The sequence below is a fragment of the Caenorhabditis remanei genome, chromosome II (genome assembly GCF_010183535.1).
Source record: "Caenorhabditis remanei strain PX506 chromosome II, whole genome shotgun sequence".
NCBI lineage: Eukaryota > Metazoa > Nematoda > Chromadorea > Rhabditida > Rhabditidae > Caenorhabditis > Caenorhabditis remanei.
The window spans coordinates 17,037,897-17,061,567 of NC_071329.1; the positions used below are offsets into that span (position 1 = coordinate 17,037,897).

General features: G+C 39.5%; 6 protein-coding genes across 6 annotated transcripts; 1 reads left to right on the plus strand and 5 right to left on the minus strand.

Moving 5' to 3' along the window:
- Positions 1-10,138: 10,138 nt before the first annotated feature.
- Positions 10,139-12,280, plus strand: GCK72_007566 (uncharacterized protein; the record flags this gene model as incomplete). The annotated part of the gene is made up of 4 exons (XM_053726301.1): positions 10,139-10,360; positions 10,411-10,555; positions 10,601-10,755; positions 11,879-12,280. 4 exons carry the CDS (start codon positions 10,139-10,141, stop codon positions 12,278-12,280), a joined length of 924 nt encoding a protein of 307 aa, XP_053590495.1.
- A 1,132-nt stretch (positions 12,281-13,412) lies between these two features.
- GCK72_007567 (uncharacterized protein) lies at positions 13,413-14,575 on the minus strand (the record flags this gene model as incomplete). The annotated part of the gene is made up of 4 exons (XM_003107288.2): positions 13,413-13,505; positions 13,558-13,715; positions 13,815-13,962; positions 14,414-14,575. The coding sequence occupies 4 exons, from the start codon at positions 14,573-14,575 to the stop codon at positions 13,413-13,415; spliced, it is 561 nt and encodes a 186-aa protein (XP_003107336.2).
- A 254-nt stretch (positions 14,576-14,829) lies between these two features.
- GCK72_007568 (uncharacterized protein) lies at positions 14,830-16,017 on the minus strand (the record flags this gene model as incomplete). Its single annotated transcript, XM_003107124.2, has 4 exons — positions 14,830-15,117; positions 15,163-15,314; positions 15,406-15,553; positions 15,862-16,017. 4 exons carry the CDS (start codon positions 16,015-16,017, stop codon positions 14,830-14,832), a joined length of 744 nt encoding a protein of 247 aa, XP_003107172.2.
- An 801-nt stretch (positions 16,018-16,818) lies between these two features.
- On the minus strand, positions 16,819-17,876 carry GCK72_007569 (uncharacterized protein; the record flags this gene model as incomplete). The annotated part of the gene is made up of 4 exons (XM_003107217.2): positions 16,819-17,028; positions 17,084-17,235; positions 17,317-17,464; positions 17,715-17,876. The coding sequence occupies 4 exons, from the start codon at positions 17,874-17,876 to the stop codon at positions 16,819-16,821; spliced, it is 672 nt and encodes a 223-aa protein (XP_003107265.2).
- Positions 17,877-18,130: 254 nt separating this feature from the next.
- GCK72_007570 (uncharacterized protein) lies at positions 18,131-19,503 on the minus strand (the record flags this gene model as incomplete). The annotated part of the gene is made up of 4 exons (XM_003107302.2): positions 18,131-18,349; positions 18,403-18,554; positions 19,141-19,288; positions 19,336-19,503. 4 exons carry the CDS (start codon positions 19,501-19,503, stop codon positions 18,131-18,133), a joined length of 687 nt encoding a protein of 228 aa, XP_003107350.2.
- A 234-nt stretch (positions 19,504-19,737) lies between these two features.
- GCK72_007571 (uncharacterized protein) lies at positions 19,738-21,297 on the minus strand (the record flags this gene model as incomplete). The annotated part of the gene is made up of 4 exons (XM_053726302.1): positions 19,738-19,890; positions 20,371-20,522; positions 20,923-21,073; positions 21,172-21,297. 4 exons carry the CDS (start codon positions 21,295-21,297, stop codon positions 19,738-19,740), a joined length of 582 nt encoding a protein of 193 aa, XP_053590496.1.
- Positions 21,298-23,671: the final 2,374 nt, after the last annotated feature.

Sequence of the window (23,671 nt, forward strand, 5' to 3'; positions counted from 1 at the left end):
TTTCTCATGACTTACCCCTTTCTCAACGTGGAACTTGCGATGGTGGCGGCCAATGATGAAGGTGAAATCCGAGAATTGGGAGTCCTCCCCTGAGAAGTTGAGATACTGCTTAATGTTGAGAGGGGGTTGCTCTTCCATGTCTTCTTCTTCCACTGGAACTCTTGGAGCTTCTTCTTCTTCTTCTTCGTCTTCTACGTCTTCTACTTCTTCTTCTTCATCTTCGATCTCGTCGCGATCTGGTTGTCTTCGAGAATATGTTTCAAAAAATACCATGCTGGAGGTGGATAGGACAAACCCTGTAAAAGTATATGGATAATAGTTTTGTCAGGACAAACAGAAATACAATATAATGAATGGTATGGTAAACCAAATAGGAGTGAATGAATAGATATAATGCAAAACAAAAATTTATAGAGTCTTGAGCAAAAGTTAAGAATTAAGAGAATTAAGAGAATTACAACCCATAAATCGTGTTGGGGAGTGGCGGATGCTGATCGCTCTATTGAAAAGGAGGCCCATCAAGTAAACGTCCTGGAGAATGATTTCCGAGGACATCACCAGTTCGAGCTGATATACACTTCGAAAATTGTCGACGATGGCACACTGAAAAATAATTTTGCTGGTCAAGAAATTCGACTTCGGTCGTAGGTGTTCCAGTGAATTTGTTTTCATATAGAAAGAATGGTTTAATTCGGTCCAAACCCCGCTGAGAATTTTTTCTAACATTGCAAAGATTAAAAAATTCTTTCGATATATAAATGAAATCACAGACACACATATATTATTCTGTGAAACCTTTAATTCTAAAAAATTACCTTCAGCGTATCTTCGAACTTGAATTTGATTGCGATTTCAAGTTTCTCCACCGGATAAAGCTCTCTGGAAGTGACCACAAGGTGCTGACAGTTGTTATATGTAGAAAATGCGCTGAACTTCTCCGCCACCTCCAGAATGTCCATAAACTCTCCTTCTGAATGCAAATTTACAGTAACGTGCACTAAGAAACGCAATTTGGCCTTGTTTAGTTGAAAATGACCAACTTTGATAGGCTGTTACGGTATGACTGATTGTCCCACAGAAAAAATTGGACTCCCTAACAAGTTACATATCGACAAAGTCATGTATGTCTCTAATTGTCCCATTTCAGTGATTTGAGATGTCGTCTTAAAATGACCATAACTCTCTAGGGAGTGTCCGTACAAAAAAGTTGTCAACTACAAAAATGAGCTTGACGTGTTTTCTGTATAGTTTACATATAATTTACTTTTAACATAAGGGGGGGGGGGCGGGTCTTACCATTATACGACAGTCTTCTCTCATGAATGAAATCAAGGAAATTTTGGAACTTCGATGGGTCCACATCGGTCAGGGTGATAGTGTCCTGGTTCGGCTCCATAGAGTCGATTAGTTCTGCGAAGATCGGCGATCGACGGGAGAGCATCTGGCATTTTAAAATGATTAGAATCATGTTGAGAAGATAGATTTAACCTTTTTGTTCACAAAAAACGGCTTGCCCTCGATAAGAACAATGAGATTTTTGAATTTCGGGTTCTCGTTGTGAGGTGGTACAACTTCAGATCTCGACGACGGGCCTTGCTCCATGCTGTCTTCTGGGAAAATGTGAAAATGGCTGGAATTATAGACTGATTACTACACACAAAATATCTCCGACTGGTCAGTCAGACATCCGGACAGAGAGACAAAGTTTAGAAATTAGAATATGGGAGTAACAACCACAATTAGTTTAAAAAATTTAAAACAACAAGGGAAAGTTTAATATCAATTCATTTATTTATCTCACGATATAAGAGTTATTTAAGATTTTGAAGAAAATATGGGGAAAACCACAAAAAAATATCTAGATAGTTGCATAGAGAAAAGGAAATCGGCATCAAAAAAAGAATTTTAAAAATACAAAGAAAAGAATGAACATGGAAAATCTGGGAAGATTTGAAAACGCGGCAGAAGAAAAATCATATCGGTTTGAGAATGAAGAAAAGGTTCATAGAAAACAAATCCTTGTCAACAAAGGAATAGAGAAAGAATGGGAATAAAACGTGAAGCAATGAGCGAAAGTTATGGAAAAGTATGAAAATGGAGATAATGTTCATAGGAAACGGTATTTCAGAGGCACAAAACCAAAAATGAAGAAGGAAACCTCAAATGGAAGATAAAAAGTAACAAATTGTGAAAAATAGGGATATTCCGGGTATATAAGAAACGGGGCAGAAAAAAAAGAACAACGAAGGAATTGGAAAAGATGGGAAGATTTGAAAACGCGGCAGAAGAAAGAGCATTTTGGTTTGAGAATGAGGAAAAGGAGACAGTACTCTTGGCAGGCACAAAACCGAAGAAAATAGTTGTGGAGAATCAGAAAAATTCCGGGAATATAAAAAAACGGGGCAGAAAAACAGAAAATGAAGGTGCATGAGTAGAGAAAAAAACTTGCAGAAAGCAGAATTTAGCCTTGAATTTCGAGAAAACAAGTCTTAAAAGTTGTCAGAAATAAAAGAGGATAGGCGAAGAGGTGGAGCCAAAGCTCCCAAAGCCAAACTAACGTCTCGGCGAGCGGCTACGCGACCGGTGGTCTCTTCCTCTTCTTTCCTCGTGTTCGTAAAAGTCGTATCGATCCCTGAGGGCACGGCGTCTTGGCGGCTCCGGTGACGTCGAGTAGTACGAGTCGGAGAAGTAATGGCGGGGACTTCTTGCGCGGGGTGGCGAGTATGGCGGTCTTGAATCATCCGAGAATTCCGACTCAGACTCGTATTCTGACTCAGATGTCCTTATCGACGACGAGTTTCTCCGCTCCCGTCGTCTACCCCTCTGAGGAGAAGAGGATCTGGAGGACTCCGAGGAGTACAATCTCCTACGACCAATCTCGTCAACCGGTTGAGCCACGATCGGCGGATGGTACGGCGGCGGCGGTGTTGGCATTCTTGGCAGTCTCGGCCGCGGCGGTGTTGGCGCTCTGGGATGGTTTGCATCATTGTATCGAGCGTTTCGGTTGATTCCATTTTGTTGGGGACGATTTTCAAACGGTCGAACCACGCCTCGATCATTCGCGCCTTGCTCCATAGCAGCTTGAAGACGAAGATGAAGTGGAGGTTGTGGAGGTAGAGGTGGTGCAGCTCCAGCCAGCTCCATGGCTTTATTGAAGAGTAGCCCAAGGACAACTGGATCAGTGAAGATGATCTCCGAATCTCGAAGTAGTTCCAGTGTGGCAACATCTTGAATTCTTTTGACGAGGACCGGCTGGAAAAATGTTTCTTTAAAAAAGTGAAATGTTTCTACTATGTTACCTTAGCCATATTCAGCTCGTGTTGTACAGACAATTCGAGCCGTTTCTCGATCGGGATGTCCGGACAACGTCTGCAAAGGAAGTCTCCGCACGCCCATTTGGCGTACTTGGCTTTCCATTTGGTGACGAGCTCTAGGACGTCCTCGATGTTATGTGCTGAAATCGGGTTTTGGTAAAATTGTTGATTCTCGAATGTTCTTACGTTTAAGTGAATAGTAGACTCCATTGATGACCTCCAGAAACCAATGGAAAGGCGCCTCCTTGACATTCTCCAAAACGAGCGTTGCATTCTGGACGGTCGGCGAGTTGACCATAGCGCCAAGAACCGAGGAGTGGCGTGTCAGATGCTGAAATTCCAGAATTTTTTTTTAGATTTTACTAATTTGGAAAACTCACCCTCTTATCAACGTAGAATCGTTGACCTTCAACGATAATGATGAAGTCGGAGATTTCGGGCGAATTGATTCCAAAGGTCATGAAGATCTCGTAGTTCCGGGCTCCCGGAACGGCGTCCACAATATCCATGGGTTCTTCTAATTCAACTGGGGCTGGTGCTGGGCTTGGAGCTTCTGGAGCCGCCATTGGAGCTTCTAGAGCCGGTGATTGAGCTTCTGGAGCCACGGCAGGATCTGGTGATTGAGCTTCTGGAGCCACCGCAGGAGCTGGTGCTTGAGCTTCTGGAGCTGGTGCTGGAACCACTGGAGCCATTGCTGGAACTTCTGGAACCATTGCCGGAGCTGGATCAGGAGCTTCTGGAGCTGTTTCCTCCACATCTTCCAATTCTGGTGCTGCTTGATTTGCCATCCGTCTCGATCTAGCACCACGAGGTCTTCCTCTGACTCCACTGGATCCTCTTCCACCTGACATAAATTCGATTGAATCGATTTGGCTGAAATTTGGATATAAATTTAGTAAAAAAAGACACACAGAGAGGATAAGATAATGAAGACGGTGTGAGGAACCGTTAAAAAGGAAAAATAGAAAAACTAAAAATTACGTATAAATTCAAAAATGTGTTTATTACGGTTGATCAGAGTTCGATATGGGACAACACAGACGGAAAAATTTAACAAAAACTCATAAATCAAATCGAGAGACTCGACTGAAGCGTGTGAATGTGCAAGAATACGAGGATTCAGACTTTCTGTGCAGTTCCATGCACTTGTTGAACAGTAGTCCCAACATCGTCTTATCGGTGTAGATGATGATGGATCCATTTTGGACTTCTTCCAAGGTGCTGAATGATGTGATAGACGAGACGAGGCGTTCCTGAAACAGATTTAGTGTTTGCCCTGTAAGCTCTGGCTCTGGCTCTCTGCCCACGTAGCCCACGTTCCAATATTTCCTGAAAATGGGCATTTTCAAGACTCACATAATTCAAATTCAGGTTTTTGGTTTTTAAAAAAAACTTTTTTGTGTAAATTTTATTGTTAACGAGGAAACTTTAGAAAATTCTCACAATCAGACACATTAAAAAGTGAACTTTGTGAGCCTTGAAAATGCCCATTTTTGCACTACGAAGTCACAAGAACGCAATTAACTTTTTTCAGAGAATCGTTCTAAAAAAACAGAAGACAGATTTGAAATCTGCGCAAAAATTACGTTCTAGTGATATATTTCCCGCCATATAACTCTAACTCGATCCGGGATCCTTCCCTAGTCAGCGGAACCCATGTCTTTCTTAGATTCAGTCTATTCTATCTCGAAAATGAACTTTTTTTTTCTTTTCTCTATATACTCACCTTCAACTCCTCGTCCAAGTGGAATCTCGTCGCCAATTCCAGTTTCTTCGGAATCTGCATCGTTTGCGATTCCATGATGAACACTTCACAGGTCTTCTTCACGATTGGAGCGTCCCAATAGTCGGCGAGGACCAGCACCCCTTCGATATTCTCCTCTGTGAGCACTTTCTGGGCACCGACTGTGAGCTCAAGGAATCTTTGAAGTGATTCCTCGCCGACTTCGTCCACTTTGATTTCATCTTGACGGGATTCCTCGAATCTTCCAAAAAACATCGCGTTGAGGGTTGTGGAGTGACGGGCGAGGTTCTGAATGTAGCTTCAATATCCTGGGTGAAAAAACCAAAACTCACTCTTTTATCGACATAGAATTTGCGGCCGTCGGCTACAAGAATCAAATCGGAGAGGTTGGGGTTCGCATTGGAGGTGAAGTCCACGGCACATTTGTATGCTGGCGGAGCGTTCTTGATGAACGCTACCTCCTCAATGTCTGAGTCCTGAGCAGGAACTGGTCGATGAGATGGTCCAGCTCTTGGATCCACAGGATAATCAAAACGTGATGGTCTCTTTCGACCATTAACCATATTTGGTTCCATTGGCGTTTGGCTTTGGGACTTTGAAAGAGGTCTGGAATACATAAAATTAGAAATTGAGCTAGAAATGGAATTGATAATGAGAAAGAACAAGATGATGCTTCAGAGAATCAGAATTCAGATGGGTCTGCGGATGTCCGGACATACAGATGTCCGGACAGATATTCATTTAGACAGACAGAGATTCAGATAGACAGACAAATAAATAATACACAGTAAGACGGAAAGGACCAGAGATGAAAGAAGGAGGTGGACATCTGGATAGACCGACGTTTGGACAGAGAGACACTCGGACATTTACAATTAGGATCAATAAATTGATAAGTAAATCGAAAAGTGGATACCAGGATTCACGGAAATGACGACGGAAATTTAGTGTTTTTATATGGTTTTTAAAATCATTTTTATAGAATTTTCAATGATTTTCTGCTGGTTTTCTGATATTTGACGAAAAAGTTCATTTATAAAAATGCGTGCCAACTTTTTTTGACTTTTTGGTTGATTTTGCTCATGACTGGGAATAGATTTTTATCAATTTTTGAAAATTTCATTCAGTTTACTAACTAAAAACCAAGAGTTTTGAAAAATGAGTTAAAATCCTGTCAAATTTCGACTTTTTTGGCTTTAAATACCTTCAGATTCAGACTTTTAAAGCTTATAAGCAGTCAAATTCCGTCAAATTTTTACCTAAAAGTGATTTAAAACTTTTGATTTTCATGCTCAATTATTAAAATTGAGCACGAAAAACCCTTTGTAACCCCTTTTATTGAAAAATTAGTTATTCGGAGCTCGAAATAAACAAAAAAAATCGTTGACCAGCCATTTTTAGACGATTTTTATGTGAATTTCAGCTTTATTAGATTTTAAAATCGAAAAACTAGTAGAATACCTTTAATTTTGTTTGGAATCATAGGAAAAATTAGTTCCACGAATTGAAAAAAGTCCAAAAATTAGGCAAAAATATGACAAAAATAGGCAAAATTATGCCGAAATCGACCAAAAAACGAGGACAACGATCAAAGTCCAATTAAAATTGAATTTCTAAACTCAATGAGACTGAAACACTTGTCTAGACCAAAATTTTGTCTGAAAATCAACTATTTTTTTTTGCCAAAATCCCTAAATTCACATCTCCAAAGCCTATTTTGGTCTGAAAACTCCACGAAACCAGTAGAAAGTTTTATATGTACCTTATGAAAATCCCTCGGAACCAGAATAAACACTTTTAAAAAATTCCAAAAACAAAAACAAAGATAAAAACGAAGAGACCCCCCGCCAATTGCATTCGTTTTGGCTGGCCAGTGAGAGAGCAGCTGGGTGGTGTGGACGACGAAAAGAGAAGTAGTGTGTAGGTCAGCAGAGACGCAGGGTGAGAAACAGATGTTCTTTCAAGACATAACCTCCCGGTGCAAAGGTCTTTTCCCTTTTACTCGTTGAGGGGGGAAATGAAGAAGAAGAAAAGATTGAGAGGTGAGGAGGGGGGTGTACCGAGAGGAGATTGAACATCTGGATGGAATGGGGGACAGAATAATAAGGTAAAAATATACGAATGAAAGGAAAATGGGAAATTGAGCAGTGGAGCACAGAAATGGAGCATCTAAATAGATGAGTGCTGGCAGAAAGTCGTGGACGGAACTGAGCCGGGACCTATTTTTTGATATTTTTTAATATCATTTTGACTGAAAATGTCTTTTTTGCTGGATGATAAACGCAATTATGCTATTTTTAAAGCGGAAAATTCACTTTTTCTAGCAAAATCGGGTTTTTCATTTAAAATTCTCATTCTTTTGGCTTTTTTAGCTTTAAAAATTGTTTTATGAGTATAAAACATGTAGCTTTTACTGACAATGCACTTTTCCAAGCTAAAATAAGCTTTTCCCGTCTAAAAACTGTATTTTTTCAAAAAATAACAGTTTTTCCGCCTTCTAAGCCAATCTGGTGCACCTTAGACGCAATTCGGGCCATTTTCAGCTGATTTTTTAGCTGAAAATGTCCAAAAATGATCAATTTTGATAAGAAAACCGCAATTTTTCAACACAAATTGTTCAAAAACGCGGGAAACTGGCGTGCCTTTGGCGCATTTCAAGTAGAAAATTAGAATTTTTAGCTATTTTTGGAGAAAAAAAACACGATTTTCAGATTTCCAGATTTTCCACGTGGCATACATGCATTGAAAGATTTCCCGCCAAGAATTAGGACACCTTATTACACAAAAAAACCAAAAATGAGAAGGGCAGCTAGAGAAAACAAGCAAATAAACAAACAGAGAGGTGCGGGTGTTCCGTTGATGGCATAATGGTCGTTTCTCTTCTCTTCTGACGGAGGAAAAGAGAAGGGAAAAAGGAGAGATAGAAAAGAAAATGAGACACTTTCGGCATTCGGCCATCTGGTTTTCTCGGTTACGGCCATTGGCCAAAGATGCGGCAAATTTAAATGAGAAAGTCTGGGTGGTCTGGACAAAACGGTATAAAGTGAGAAAAGTAATGTAATTGTTTGGGAAGAGACATTGAATAAAGGAAAAGTTTGAAAAAGTGCTTTTCAAAAAATTGTTAGTGACAAAAGAATATACTTGCCAAATTACGGCCCGGCTCGTCTTCAAAAAAGGTACCTATTTTTTACCAAATTTTTTGAAATTTTTTGAAATTTCACATTAAAAACTTCAATTTTTTGATGCATAACTAGCTTTTGATTGAATTCTGAAGTATAGTCAGAAATTCGACATTTTTGGGAAAAAATTCAAAAAAATTCAAAATTTCGTTCAAAATTTCAGTTCAAATTTTTCAGCCGGGCTCAGCCCGGTCCGGCTCAGCCAGGTCAGTTGCAAGTCTGCAAAAGAGTGATTTTGGTGTCGAAACTTCAGATTTTTTGCGATACGAAACTTTAAAGAATGATTTGTGCAAAAGTTGAGTCCTCTTTCAATCAAAAAAAAAATTTATTCAGTTGCTCTGTGAATCAGTTGTGAAACAATATTTAATAATAATTTATTCAATCAATCTTTGTTGCGCGAGAAAAGAAAGAACCGGGCAAAAATTATAAGAACATACAACAAGAAGGGGTGAATAAATACGTAAGATGAGCTATAGGACCGGCAAAGAGTCCAGTGATAAAATTTTAGGAGAAATGGTCTGTAATGGCAGTTGGCGGAGTCGAGACGCAAAATTTTGTTCGGTTACGGTTTTAGGGAAGGGTACGATTTTATCCCAGGTCTATTTATTGCTTACCAGAACGTTTTTAGGTGATTTCATAATCAGAAGCTCAGTGTTCCACTGGAAAATAAAGTTTTAACTACAGTTTTCAAAGAATAAATCATTATTCTTATTAAAAATCGAGTTTTGCCTGAAATTGAATATACAGTACCGCTCAAAAGCATACTTGCAAAGCGCTGAGCCGGGTTTCATTAGAAAAATTAAATTTTTTAATTTTTCTGCAAAAAAAAAGTCGAATTTTCGACTAATGTACGTAGGATTTCTAACTGTTTTTGATAAAAATATCAAAAAATGTCAAAACGTTTTGTGAAAAAAAAGTGCTCATATTTTGAATCCGGATCTGGCTAATGAAACTCCCTCAAATCCACTCCAAGTACTTTATGACCACTCTAATTAGCCAGGAAAAAACGAAAAGTCAATTTGCCATTAGCAAATCAAAGAACAATTACTGATATGATAAGACCACAACGGTCAGCATAAACATTGAAAGTGTGCTATTCAGTTGTTCGTTCATCATTCCCTCATTCCCCTCATCCCCCCTATTTTCTTTTTCCATTGATGCAAAGTAGAATGAAGCGGAGAAGAAGGAGAGAGGGGGGACAGCTTCAAGCGCACTCGGTCGTCGTGGTGATAAGGGAAAAAGAAGATAGAGACAGGCACGGACAAGCACGGACGTCAACCAAAAATGGGCTGCTGCTGGTCAACTGGATAGAGATTAGAAAGGTGAGCTAAACTGGAGATAGTGTGGGATTAGATTATCAAGTGAAAAAGATAGTGGGGGAAATGTGGAAACTGAGAAAAGTGTGCGCGCCCTCATGTGATATGTTTATAATCTCCTGCCCGAAGAGAGCCGGCTCAAAAAAAGAGCCCCGGTGCCAGTCTTCCATGAGCCAATAGAGCACGTGCAACCACATTTCAATTCTTCTCGCTTTTTGCTATCTTCTAGGATTTTTAATTGATTTGAATAATTTTGAAAGTCATCTGAAGAGAATGTCTATTTCAATTAGTGGCATCTTAGTTAAATTGTTATCAATTTCTCTGAAAATCGGCTTAATGACAGACTCAAATACGCTGAATCTGATACGCTTTACCGTTTTTCGATATCGCTTCTGAAAACCAGGTTATGGATAAAAATCAATCTGGGTGTCTTCTTGTTTATCTCGCTCTCTTCCTCTCTCTCTCTTCATCCCTCTCCTCCGTGCCCTCCGTGCCATCTCCTCCGTGCCATCTGTCTGTCCCGATGTCTTTTGTATCTCATCGTCAATATCTCATTTTCTAGATTTTCCCGAAATCTCCTTCTCAATGCTTCCAACTATCCCTAATGAGCGGAAGAGACCTGCTGAATCTGGTGAAGAACCGGATGCAGGGCCAAAAATAGCCCCGGCTCCAGAAGTACCTGAAGAACCAGAAATCATCGAGATCCCAATCTACAATCGCACTCAAGATTTCACGTCGAACTCCGACCCAAACCTGTCGGATTGTGTCCTTGTGGCGGATGGTCGGAAGTTCTACGCCGATAAAAAAGTGAGTTTAGGATTATAACCTTCTTACCCAGTAAATTTATATATTTCCAGAATCTCGCCCGTCACTCTCTGGTTTTAAACAAAATGTTTTTCGGGCCGTCTTCCAACCAGGACGAAATAAAACTAGACGACGTAACTGAGGAGACTCTCCAGAAATTCCTGGAGCTCAGTGTGGGCTGTCAAGGCGTTCTCAGTGGTAATCCTCTGAAATCTCAGACTCTATGCAAGAAAAAAATTTCAGATACAAACGTCGAGGGAGTCGTAAAACTCGCCCATAAATGGAGTGCTCCAGTGATAAAAGAGGCTTGCGGGGAGTACGTGTCTAAAGAATGTTCACTTTCACTTGAAAAGAAATTGGAACTCGCTTCGCTGTTCCGATTGAGTGATAAGGTCAAGGTGAGCAGTGTGAGGCTCCCGGGACGATTCGGGATATTTCCCGGGAAGTTTCCCGGGAAATTTCCCGAGAATTTTCCGGGAAATTTTCGGTAAAAATTTCCCGATAGCTTCCCGGGAAATTCCCGGGAAATTTCCCGGTTACTTCCCGGGAAATTACCGGGAAATTTTCGGTAAAAATTTCCCGGGAATTTCCCGGGAAATTTCCCGAAATTTATAGTTCCGGGAAGTAAACTTCCCGGGAAATTCCCGGGAAATTTCACTTACGTACAAATCTAACAACCAGGGTTCGATCCCCACTCGTGCCAAAACTTTTTTGTTTTTTGTTTTTGACTTTTTGGTACCAATCTGATAACCAGGGTTCGATCCCCACTCGTGCCAAAACTTTTTTGTTTTTTGTTTTTGACTTTTTGGTACCAATCTGATAACCAGGGTTCGACCCTTCCGGTGTCAAACCTTTTTCCATTTCATTTCTTGATTTTTGGTACCATTCTGAAACCATTTCAGAACAAAAAAAACATTTTTAGATTACAAGTGTCTATTTTCAGAACAGTCCTTCTCCGAAAAAGCAACTTTGGTCTTCAGATTTTTACCAAAAACCAAAAATGAAATGAAAAACAGCTTTGACACCAGTGGGGATCGAACCCCGGTTGTCAGATTGGTACCAAAATGTTAATAACAAAAAACAAAAAAGTTTTGGCACGAGTGGGGATCGAACCCCGGTTGTCAGATTGGTACCCAAAGTAGTTCTCAGTAATTTCCCGAAAAAAATCCCGGATTTCCCGAACTTCCCGAAAATTTCCCGGGAAATTTTCGGGAAAATTTCCCGGTATTTCCCGGGAAGTTCGGGAGCTTCCCGGAACTTTACCGGGAAATTTTCAGTAAAAATTTCCCGGTAATTTCCCGGGAAATTTCCCGAAACAGCATTTCCCGGGAGACTCACACTGAAGGTGAGCATGAAATAAACGTCTGGGTTCCTCTAATCCCTGTGTTCTGGAGCGCTGCGGTCGCGTCGCGGTCAAAAAGAAATTACCTTATACCAGCGGATTAATATGTGGCTACTCAAAAGAGATTAAATAAAGAGTCATATTTCAAGTCATGACAATTTTTAAATCCATCGTTTCAGACTTCATTGGTCTCCTCAATAAAAGATTGGACAATTTTGGACTCTATTAAAGACTCAACGATCACAATCGGCCATGACACATGTCTCATGAATCTACTGTTCAACAAATGCATGGAGCTTCAAAAAAATCAACCAGTAGCTGTTAATACAGCTCAACCACTTGTCCCGCAGGCTCTACCACAGGTCTCGCGGGCTCTAGTCGCTTTTCCTATTCCGCTTCCAATTCCGCCACTAAGAGGCCAACAAAATTACGAAGAATATCGTCGAAGAGTGCGCGAGAGAATAGAGCAACATTCTGTCGATGAACACATGTACAATAGAAGAGGACCAAGAACACCACCACCGGCGGGAATTCCAGACTTCATTCATATTCCACAAGAAAGAGACTATCTACGTTTTTAACAACCACCGAACATTATTCTACCACCACCACAACCCAATAATAGACCTCCCCAATGATTCTGAAGCTAACATAAGATGATTTTGCCACATTTTGCTTCTTTTCTACTTTTAATCTTTGCATAATCCAGATTTCCTTCTTATTCCCCATCAGGGCTGGGCAAATTATTTGACCACGTTTTAAATTCACCCTGACCGCACAACTTTGTTCACTGAATTGAGTCATCTAATGTAAGAATTGGTAATTAAAAGCAGCCGAGAAAGTTTCGAACAGATTGGTCAACTTTTACGAAGAATATCAAACATTCAAAACAAGAATTCAAATAATTTGCCCAGCACTGATTCCCATGTTACTCATAGCTGTTCATTCTTTTATTTTCTCGATTTTTTCTCTTTTCTGCTCCAATATTTAACTTTTCCATTTTCGTCTGACTGACCCGTTTTTTTTCATCGGAATCAATTTTGTTGCTACATTAATTGTTTAATGCATAATTTTTTTCTCTCTTAACTAAAATAATCTCTTGTGCAATTTTTTTTAGCATCATCTTATTTTACTTATAAATCCACCCTTTTACCCGAATAAATAAACTGACTGACTAGTGAGAGTTGCATGTGTTTTGTTCAGAATTATGAAAATTAGTCGCCTCTCTCTCTTTCTCTTTCTTTTTCCAGCAGAAATAGAAAAGATTAAAGAGAAGCAGAAAAGCGGAAAATTTTCGTCAGGTGCATTTCTCTCTCTCTGCAGATGTGAAATTAGGAAACTCTTGCGGTCGAAATTTTGAATCCAAAAGTATCTTTCTAATACTCAACTCGGTGCTCCTTAATGAACAGAAGTGATGTCTAGCTGGATTCAGCCATCACTTTCAAAAAGCGCGGGAAAATCTGAAACTCTATTTTGAAAAATATGTCCAATTAGAAAATACAAGGATAAAACGGTTCCAATGGGACTGGTAATAGGTAAAAACATAAAGAAAAATAGGTATGGAAAGCTTTATACTAATAGATTCTGGATAATATATGATAGATAGAAATGATTTTTTGAGAACAATCGAACATGCAAACGTTTAAACTTTGAATCGGTTACAAAGTAGAACAAAAAAGGCAATTGAGACAAGCAAGTTGAAAAAAAGCACAGCTAGTTATAATTATGACCAGACAAACGAGCCCATTGATTGAATATGAGATCTCGCCTTGATTCTTGTTTTTTTATAGCCGCCAGGGCCTCGATCTGAAATATTGTAAAGGTTTTAGAAGATTTTGCAGGAAAACTTGTTATGTACCTTCAACTCCTCAAAATTATGGCGGATTGAGAGAGCCAACTTGGTCTGGGGTCGCACTTTGTTTTGGTTGTCGGCCAGCAAGAATTTCTTGCATTTCTTAATGATGTGCTTGCACTCGAAACGACCGCTCAGGTCGAAGACGGCTTCGACGGTGGTGTCTGTAAATAACTTGTTGGGAGTTTAAAATTCTTAGAACTAAAAACAATGCTCATTTGCCAAGAAAATTTGTCGGAAATTGCCTAATTTCTAACACTCACCTTCAACGTCTTCCAACCCATGGACCACTTCCAAAAATTTCTGAAAGTCGTCTGCTGAGGCCTCTTTAATTTCGATCTCCTCCTTCTTGGCCTCCTCAAATCCTCCATAAAACATACGATGGAAGAACTTGGAATGGAGGGCCAATTGCTGAAAAAACCAAAGTAAAATTGAGATTTCATGAATGCGTTGAAGGCACGCCAGATTTTGTAAATTAGGTTTTCAGACAATAAGAAGTACCTCTTTATAGATTTGGTCTTACTTGTGAAAAGTTATGAAACGCGTCGAAGGTACGCCAGACTCGGGTTTTCTGAACAAAAAGGATACATTTTGGTGTCTGGCGTGCCTTCTTCGCCTGCCTCAGATTTTTTGAACAGAAAGAACACATTTTGGTGTTTTCGGGTTTTCCATCAATTTCAGAATCACGAAGAGCAAAAAATCTCATTTTTTTTGTTCACGTAGAGCTTCGTCCCCTCTACCACCAATACGATATCGTAGAGATGCCTCAGGTTTTTTGAACAAAAAGAACAAATTTTCGTGTCTGGCGTACCTTCTACGCTTTTTTCGAGTTTTTCATCAATTTCTGAGTCAAAAATCTCACTTTTTTGTTCACGTAGAACTTCTTCTCCTCCACCACCAGGACGACGTCGTGGAGATCGGGATCCGATCCATCAAATGGGACAGCGTTCCTCTTTTTTGCTGCTGTAGGGTACGCCGGTGCTTCGCTTTGCCGCTTTGTTCCATTTGGTGTTGGATCAGACATTGAGCTGAAAAAAAAATGGCGGAATTAGTGAAAATACATTATGAAAGTTGTGAGAATTAGAGATATCAAACGGTATCTGGTGAAAACCGAAAGTTCAAGAATTATGAAATAGACAAGAACTTAAAAAATATATATAGAATTGATTTTTTTGAAAACAATGGTAATAATGTTCACATAGTTTGAAATTGTTACAAAGTGAAACAGAAAAGAAAGAAAATTGCGTCGAGCAAGTATAATAATAGCATAAAAATTATTTACGGACCGAGAGCCCTGACTCTGGCCATGATTCTTCGACTAGCTTCTCCAACTCGTGCCCGAATGTCAATTTGACCCGGATCTTCCTCTCCCTGACGGAGCATACCACGGAGTAGGTCTTGCACATCACGCTCATCGTCTGAAGGAGTATCAATTGAAGCATTTCCACTGAGGTTCAACGATTTCTTCAGGAGCAACGACATTGTGGGATGGTCGAGGTCCTTGAGGTTGGCTGGGAGAATCGCTTTCATATCCCATTTGGTCTTTACAGTCTCCAGGGCCTTGGTCTGAAACATTGTGAAGGTTTTTAGAAGATTTTGCTATGAAGTTACCTTCAATTCCTCAAAATGATGTCGGATTGAGAGAGCCAACATGGTTTTGGGTGGCACCTGGTTTTTGGCCAGCAAGAATTTCTTGCATTTTTTGATGATGTGCTCGCAGTCGAAGCGATCACTCAGGTCGAAGACGGCTTCCACGGCGGAGTCTGGAAAGGGGCTTGTTGGGAGTTTGAACTTTTGAGAACTATAAGATATGCTCTTTTTTTTGTTGGAAATTGTCAAGTTTCTAACACTCACCTTCCAGGTCTTCCACCCCATGGACCACTTCCAAAAACTTCTGGAAGTCGTCCGCTGAGACCTCTTTGATCTCGATTTCTTCTTTCTTGGCCTCCTCGAATCCTCCATAAAACATCCGATGGAAGAACATAGAATGGAGCGCCAATTGCTGGAAAAAGTAGGGTAAAATTGAGATTTCAGAAACGCGTTAAAGGCACGCCAGATTTTCAAATTGAGATTTTCAAACCACAAAAAGTATCACTTTATAGATTTGGTTTCATTCCTAAATACGGTGAAACGCGTCGAAGGTACGCCAGACTCAGGTTTTTTGAACAAAAAGGATACATTTTGGTTTCTGGCGCGCCTTTTTCGCGTGCCTCAGGTTTTTCGAACAAAAAGATCACATTTTTGTGTCTAGCGCGCCTTCTACGCTTTTTTTTTCGAGTTTTTTATCAATCTCAGAGTAAAAAATCTCACCTTCTTATTCACGAAGAACTTCTTCCCCTCCACCATCAATATGATGTCGAAGAGATTGGCATCCGATCCATCGAACTCGACGGCATTCATCTTTATTGGTGTGGTTGGGTGCGGGGTTACCTCGCGTTGTCGCTTTCTTCCACGTCTTCCAGACATTGAGCTGGAAAAAAATTGACGGAATTAGTGAAAATACAGAATAAAAGTTGTGAGAATGAGAGAAAAATATGAAACGATTCGGCTCTATTCCAGTTTAGATGTCTTTTTTTTTAAACGTCCTTTCAAAAATTTAGACGTCCCAAAAAACGTTTAAACGTCCCATAAAATGTTTAGACGTCCCTTGAAATCCCAAAACATAGTTCTGAAGATTTAGACGTCCCAAAAAACATTTAGGCGTCCCAAAAAATATTTAAACGTCTCAAAAAAATTTAGACGTCCCTTGAACACTTTCAGTGACTTTTAGTGTTGAAGGGACGCCGAAACATTTTTTGGGACGTTTAAATGTTTTTTGGGACGTTCAAATGTTTTTTGGGACGTCTAATTATTTAAAACCAAATTTTCGGACTTCAAGGGACGTCTCAATATTTAATGGGACGTCTAAATGTTTTAAGGGACTTTAAACATTTTTGAACATATTTGGGATCCGAAAGGGCGTTTAAATGTTTTAAAGGACGTCTAACTGGTTCAAGGGACGTCTAAGTGTTTTAAGGGACGTCTAAGTGTTTTTTGGGACGTTCAAGTTTTTAAAGAACATCTAAACTGGAATAGAGCCAACGATTCAGAAGCAACCGGAAATTGCAGTTAAAAAGAGTAGTAAAAGTATTATGAAAGTATCAAACGGTATCTGGTGATAACCGAAAGTTCGAGAATTATGAAATAGACGAAGAGTAATATTCAAAAAAGGTATTTGGTTTATTAGAAGACCAAGAAAAGTATGATAAGTATAGAAAATTGGTTAGTCTATTCGACCATGGCTGCGAGCAAACGATGCGCAATAAGGGAACTCGCAATAGCAGACACTCCAGATAAATCATCTTGGGCGGAAGCAAAGCCTGATGTTATTCCAAACGATTTATCAAGAAGGATATTCATCGTCTCCTCATCGAACTCGTTTGTAGTATACAGATCTATTGCCTCTTCTGTTGTTGTGACTTTTGAGAGAACATTTTCCTGAAATGTTATTAAATTTATTTCATCATTATTTCAAGGAAAGCGAGTTACTTACCTTCAACTGCTTCATGTCGTAGCGGACTGCCATTCTCAACAATTTGTTGGAAGACACGTTGTTGATTCCCATAAGATGCTCCTTGCACTTTTTGAGGATGTGCTCGCAATCGAACCGATCAGCGAGCTCAATGAGCTCCTCGACGATGGAGTCTGGAATGAGAAAGGGATTTGTTGGGAGTTTGAAGATTTTAGAAAAAAATTGTCGGAAATTGCTCAAGAGCTAAGATTCACCGTTCACATATTCCAAGCCATGGACCACTTCCAAAAATTTCTGAAAGTCGTCTGCTGAGACGTCTTTGATTTCGATCTCCTCCTTCTTGGTCTCTTCGAATCCTCCATAAAACATGCGATGGAAGAACATGGAATGGAGGGCCAATTGCTGAAAAAAACAATGTGAAATTGAGATTTCATGAACGCGTTGAAGGCACGCCAGATTTTGAAATTTAGGTTTTCAGACAACAAGAAGCACCTCTTTATAGATTTGGTCTTATTTGTGAAAAGTTATGAAACGCGTCGAAGGTACGCCAGCCTCAGGTTTTTTGAACAAAAAGGGTACATTTTGGTGTCTGGCGCGCCTTCTACGCTTTTTTTTTCGAGTTTTTCATTAATTTCAGAGTCAAAAATCTCACTTTTTTGTTCACATAGAACTTCTTCTCCTCCACCGCCAAGATGACGTCGTAGAGATCGGGATCCGATTCATCGAATGCGACAGGATTTCTCTTTTTTGGTGCAGTTGGGTGCGCGGGTGCATCGCCTTTTCGCTTTGTTCCACGTGGAGATGGATCAGACATTGAGCTGAAAAAAAAATGACGGAATTAGGAAAAATACAGTATGGAAGTTGTGAAAACGAGAGAAAAATATCAAATGATTCTAGTGCAACCTGAAATTGCAGTTAAAAAGAATGGTAAAAAGATATGAAGGTATCAAACGGTATCTAGTGATAACCGAAAGCTAAAAAATGATGAAATAAGCGAGAAGTAGTAAAAGGTATATGGTTTATGAGAAGGGTGCGGATCAGACAATTATGGTAATTATAGAAAATCCGTTAGTCTGTATCGCGCATGGCGAGCCAACGAGACACAGTACGAGCACTTTCATTAGTAGATGATCCAGGAAAACCATCTTCGAAGAAAAGAGGGCCTTGTTCCATTCCCAACGACTTCTCAAGAAGGAAATTCATGGTTTCGTGATCGAAACCGTCCGTAGTTGGGCGAATCAGATCTCTCAAGTCTCGTTTGGTTTTGATGCTTGAGAGAATCTTAGTCTGAAGTTATTTGATATAAACTAATTTGATTTCAAGAAAAGTGAGTTACTTACCTTCAATGGCTTCATGTCGTACCGGATTGCCATTCTCAACAACTTGTTGGAAGGCCCATTTTTCATTTCCATAAGGTGATCCTTACACTTTTTGAGAATGTGCTCGCAGTCGAGCCGATCAGCGAGCTCGATGAGACCTTCGACGATGGAGTCTGAAATGAAAAAAGCATTTTTTATAGCATTTTTGTAGTTACAGCATTTCTAGACGTGGTTTTCCGATTCAGTTGCTCAGAAAAGTTGGCCGCATTGTTATAAGCACGGCACGCTCCTCACAACCGCGCTCTACCAGAACCGAAAAAAATTGGGTGCGAATTTCAGAGTCTTAGAGAAAAAGAGACATTTTTCAAGGGTATTTCGGTGGGGCGTAGTTGTATGAAAAAATTTTATCTGAAAAATGCTAAACCTGTGATATGGTGATAGTTGTGAGATACAGTTTTCTTTTCAGTCAAAAAATGCGTCAAAGGCACGCCAGACGATCTTCAAGACGCCATATAATCTATCTGGCGCGTCTTTGACGCGGTCTCTGAGTATCCCCAAAAGTCTCGTCCTGAAGTCCGGGACTGGCGCGCCTTTGACGCGTCGTCAAATTTCATATTCTTGAAATTGTTGAGTCAAAGTAGCAGCATTTTCAGCAACATTTTAGAGACGTGTCAGAGACACGCCAGACTGGCCTGGAGCGCGCCCGGGGCTGTTTGTAGTCAAAAACTCCTTTTTTCCGGAAAAAAATCAGTAACTAACCATCAACATACAGTACTCCATAAACCGCCTCCAAGAAGTTGTGGAACTGCGATGCGTCGAGATCTTTAATCTCGATCTCATCTTTCTCGGTTTCTTCAAATCCACCGAAAAACATGCGATGAAAGAATTTCGAGTGGACGGCAAGTTGCTGAAAATATAATGGCTATTTGGTCAAAATTTAAAATGAATGCTCACCTTCTTATTCACATAAAACTTGCGGTTTTGTACCAGAAGGACAACATCATGGAGGTTCGTGTCGGATCCGACGAATTCCAGAATATTTTTTCTTGGAGATGTCTCTTCGGTTTCTCTCCTCAACAATACGCTGCATTGTCGCTTTGATGGTGGAGCACCTTCTGACATGATACGGCTGGGAACATGAATATTTGGTTTGAATAGGTAAAAAATAAGTTCAAGATAAATATCAAACGGTATTGGGGTAACCGAGAGTGGTAGTGAGTAGAAACTTAAAAGAAAAATTGTAATTAAAAAATTGTATCTTTATTACCACTCACAAAAATAACAATTATTATTCAACAAGACGGTTCAATTCCCTGATCGTCTATTATTCGAATCGTCGGATTGATCTCATCCTGTCTATGGGGGGAGGACCTTCTTTCTGATTCCTTGCACATCAAGGCTCTTCTCGAAGAGGAGGAATGTGTCCTCCGGTCCGTAAGTTGAAACGTCACTGGACGGCATGACTGTCTTGAGCTGTTCAATTGTCTTGATTTCGGAGAGCACTTTGATCTGAAAAATAGAGGGAAAGAGTTTGTGGATTGAAGATATTTTGAGAGAATAGAAGAAATGTAAAAAGCTCTGTAACTATGCGGACCCAGCAGTGCAACGGGTAAGTTTTCTGAAACGCGCTCCGTCGCACACCGGTTGGCATAGTGCCAAAAAAGACCTGGCTGAGTGTCAAATTTGCATTTTATGTTTATTTGTTGTATCTTTCTATGAAACCCGCGACGCGCTCGGAAAAAATTCAAATATTTTCGTTGCGGACCTTACGCCTCGCACCTCGGAGAGGGGAAATGTTCCAAAGTTTTACGGGAATAGAAATTGGAGAAAAATCTAGTGATTAGCGATGATGAATCCCCAAAATCAGAAAAACATCAAAATTTAAGATTCTACAGTACTGTAACTTTATGGCCGCACCCAATAAGATAAAATTTCAGAGTAAAAGTAATTCAATTACCATCCAGCGCTCCCCCCTTCCCTCAAACTAACCTTCAACTTCTTCAACTCGAGATCGAACGCCCATTGTAACCTCTTCTTGGGGGACTCATTACTTTCCACCATCATATGGGTCAGACATCTTTTCTGGAGCCGCTCACACTCGAGCAGGCGAGCCATATGGATGACGCTGACAACATTGTGGTCTGGAAATATAGAAACGGTTTACAGTTGAGTTTGAAAAGAGACACCACTATTTCAAAATTCAAGATTTTTGATATGAACCGATTCAGAAAGTCAGGGAGGAACGAGTTATGAGACCTCAAAGTGCCAAAATTTGCACCTCGTCGTGCAGTTTTTCAGCTCATTTCAATAAAAATTCTCCTTTTTGTGCTTGTTAAAGGAATACTTTCAAATTTATTTAACTAAAAATTCGAAAAATTAACATTCACGTGGATACAAGAACAATTTCTATTGAAATGACTCTCTTCAGACTGATTTTCGGAGATGACTCCAAGAGAATTGTATTTTTTCAAAGGCTTTCTGAATCGATTCATGTCAGAAAATCCTAAATATGGTTTCAGTTTTTTGTTTATTTGAACTTACCATTAATGTTTGTGTAGCCATTGATGACTTCTAGGAAGTTCTGGAAGTCCTTTGCCCTCCAGTCGTCCAACACAATCGGGCTCTCGGTGGTGGACGTCTTCTTTTCCACAAAGAAGGTGTTGTAGAACTCCTTTGAATGCTCGGCGAGCACCTGGAATTCGAGATTTTCAATATCGGGAGATGCCAAGTTGCTTGGGTTGAAAATTTGTGTCAGTATCGCAAAATGTTTTAAAAGCAAACGGAACTCACATTTTTCTTCACGAAGAACTTCCTTTTCTCCACCTGGACAACAGCATCGAACAATCTTGGATCCGATCCATCGAATTTGGGAGCATCCGTCTTCTTGGAAGAACTTGATGGTCCTGGTTGAGTCATTTCTTCTTCTGGGGGAGTTGAGTAATCTGAGCATTCGAGTGTTAAATAGAAACGGTGAAAATGAATGAGCAAAAACGGAAAAAGAGAAAAAAACGAACAATTGATAGAAAAATGATCAGAAATCATCAGAAAACATCTGAAACAGACTACACAGTGAGTAAACGAATAAGATAATTAAAATTTAATAAGTTTGAACAGATTTTTCTCGAATTTTCCTATTCATCGATTAGTTATCTACTGGAAAATACGTTTCAAACGCTATCTCTTCATTTTTTTTTCGAAAAATATTGATTTTCAGTCGGAATTTTTAGGAGTTTCAAAATAAACAATGTCTCGAAACCGTATAAACAGAAATTTTAACACGGTTTCACCGAAATGGAAGTACATTTTGAAAAATGAAATGAATGGCGAGGTTTCTAACTCAAATATCTACATAACCTTACAATTTTCAGCTGTAAACCCTCTTAAACTAGTCAAAAAGCATCTTAAATCAATATAAAGTACAAGTTTCAACAAAAAGCCATTTTGAAAGGGTTTTTACCTAAAAAAAATATATATACTTCAAGCTTGAAATCATTGATTTTTAGCATAAATGAACCAGAAATTCAAGTTTTCAGCTCGAAAAGAACTTAAATTTTAAATTTTCAGCTGTAAATTTTCTTAAAATAATCAGAAAAACATCTTTAATCAATATAAAGTACATGATAATTGATATACCATACGAAACTTTGTATTTCAAGGTTTTTTTCCGGAAAAATCTGCGGGAAAATAAAATTTTTCAACAATTTTGACAGTTTTTCTACATAAAAGTGGTATGTAGAAAGTTTTTACTGGTAAATAATGTATTTCTAGCTGTAAAATATTAAATTTCAGAATAAATGAACCACAAATTAAGGTTTTCAGCTCAAAAACTCATTAAAATCTCAAATTTTCAGTACATAGATGACCGACAACTACATGGAAAAAGAGAGAGACGCAGCAGGAGAGAGAAGAAAACGAAAAAAGGAAAAAGAGAAGAAGAAGAAGAGGAAGGGCATTGACATATGTTCTCTCTGACCTTCGCGTCGTTTTCAACGTCCACGCGTGTGTCTTATCTCGTCTTCTCCTTTTCTACACCACCAACGGGGTTGGCAGAGAGAGCACACGGTACGGAGAGACCCCCTCCCCTGTTTTTAATCAAAGAGATGCAGTGGTGGCCGAGGTGGGAAAAAGGGGGAACACACTTGTAGCATATGGTGTGGATAACCAGGGTGAAAGGGAGAAGAGAGAAAGTGTGTTGTTATTTTGTGTGTTCATTGGCAGGAAGGACAATCGGACGGACGGGGTGGGGGACTCCGTGAAATAGTGTGGGGCTAGAGAAAAAAAGAAGGTTAGAGACGGGGAGGAGGACGGCCCCTGAAACAAGCACGTCGGTGGTTTTTTTCTCTCCGTGTGCCTGCGTCTCCTATCATAATATACATTTTGGTTTTCTCTCTTCTCTTTCATTTCGACTTTTTGTTCGATTTTTCGATTTTTCGCGGAAGATGCCAATCGGGAACGTTTTTTTTCGGGGGAGGCTAATTAGGGGTAATTAGTAGGAGGGTGATTAGTGTATATTGATAAGGAAATAAGGCCAAATTTCAGAAAAGAAGTTTTTGAGAGAAAAAAGATTTGACTGATATGTACTTAATTTCTGTTATCTCACTGATTATTTTTGTAGAAAAAACCTGAAAAAGCGCCATTTTTTTAGTTGGTGGTTTAAAATTGTTGAGAATTTTCTATTTCATGATGATTCTGAAAAAAAAACCTTTAAAGATAAAATTCTGTTTTTTTTTTGAGCAGTTCAAATTTTCAACGAAAAATTTAGGAATTCTGAATAGTGAATTTTGAAAATGGTATTCTGAATTCAACATTAAAAATTCAAAAATACAAATTTTGATTTCAAATTTCAGACTCAAAATTTATATTTTGAATTTCATTCTAGAAATTATTTATTTTTTCCTGGATTAAAGATAGTAGATTCTATGGCTCCACACCCCGAAAATAAGGTTCCAGAGCTCCTATTCAAAATTTTACTCCCATTTTTAGTATTTCCGGTCTAAACGCGGGAACGGCACACCAGCTCGAGCAAAGACATCGCTCTATGTACTTATCACTTTTGCAGGCATAGCAATTTGAGTAAAAACGCGCCAAAAAGCAGCCAGACAAGATTTTTTTTTCATTTAGCATTATTAAAACTTAACGATACCATTTTCTGTATTTCCATCTAAACGCGCCAACAGCGCCCCCAGCGAGAGACATTGCCGTAAACTCATGGGTGTCCTTACTGCCAAAGTCACAGCAAGTTAATTGGAAACGCGCCCCAGGCGCCCCAGACAGAGCTCTAGTATTAGGA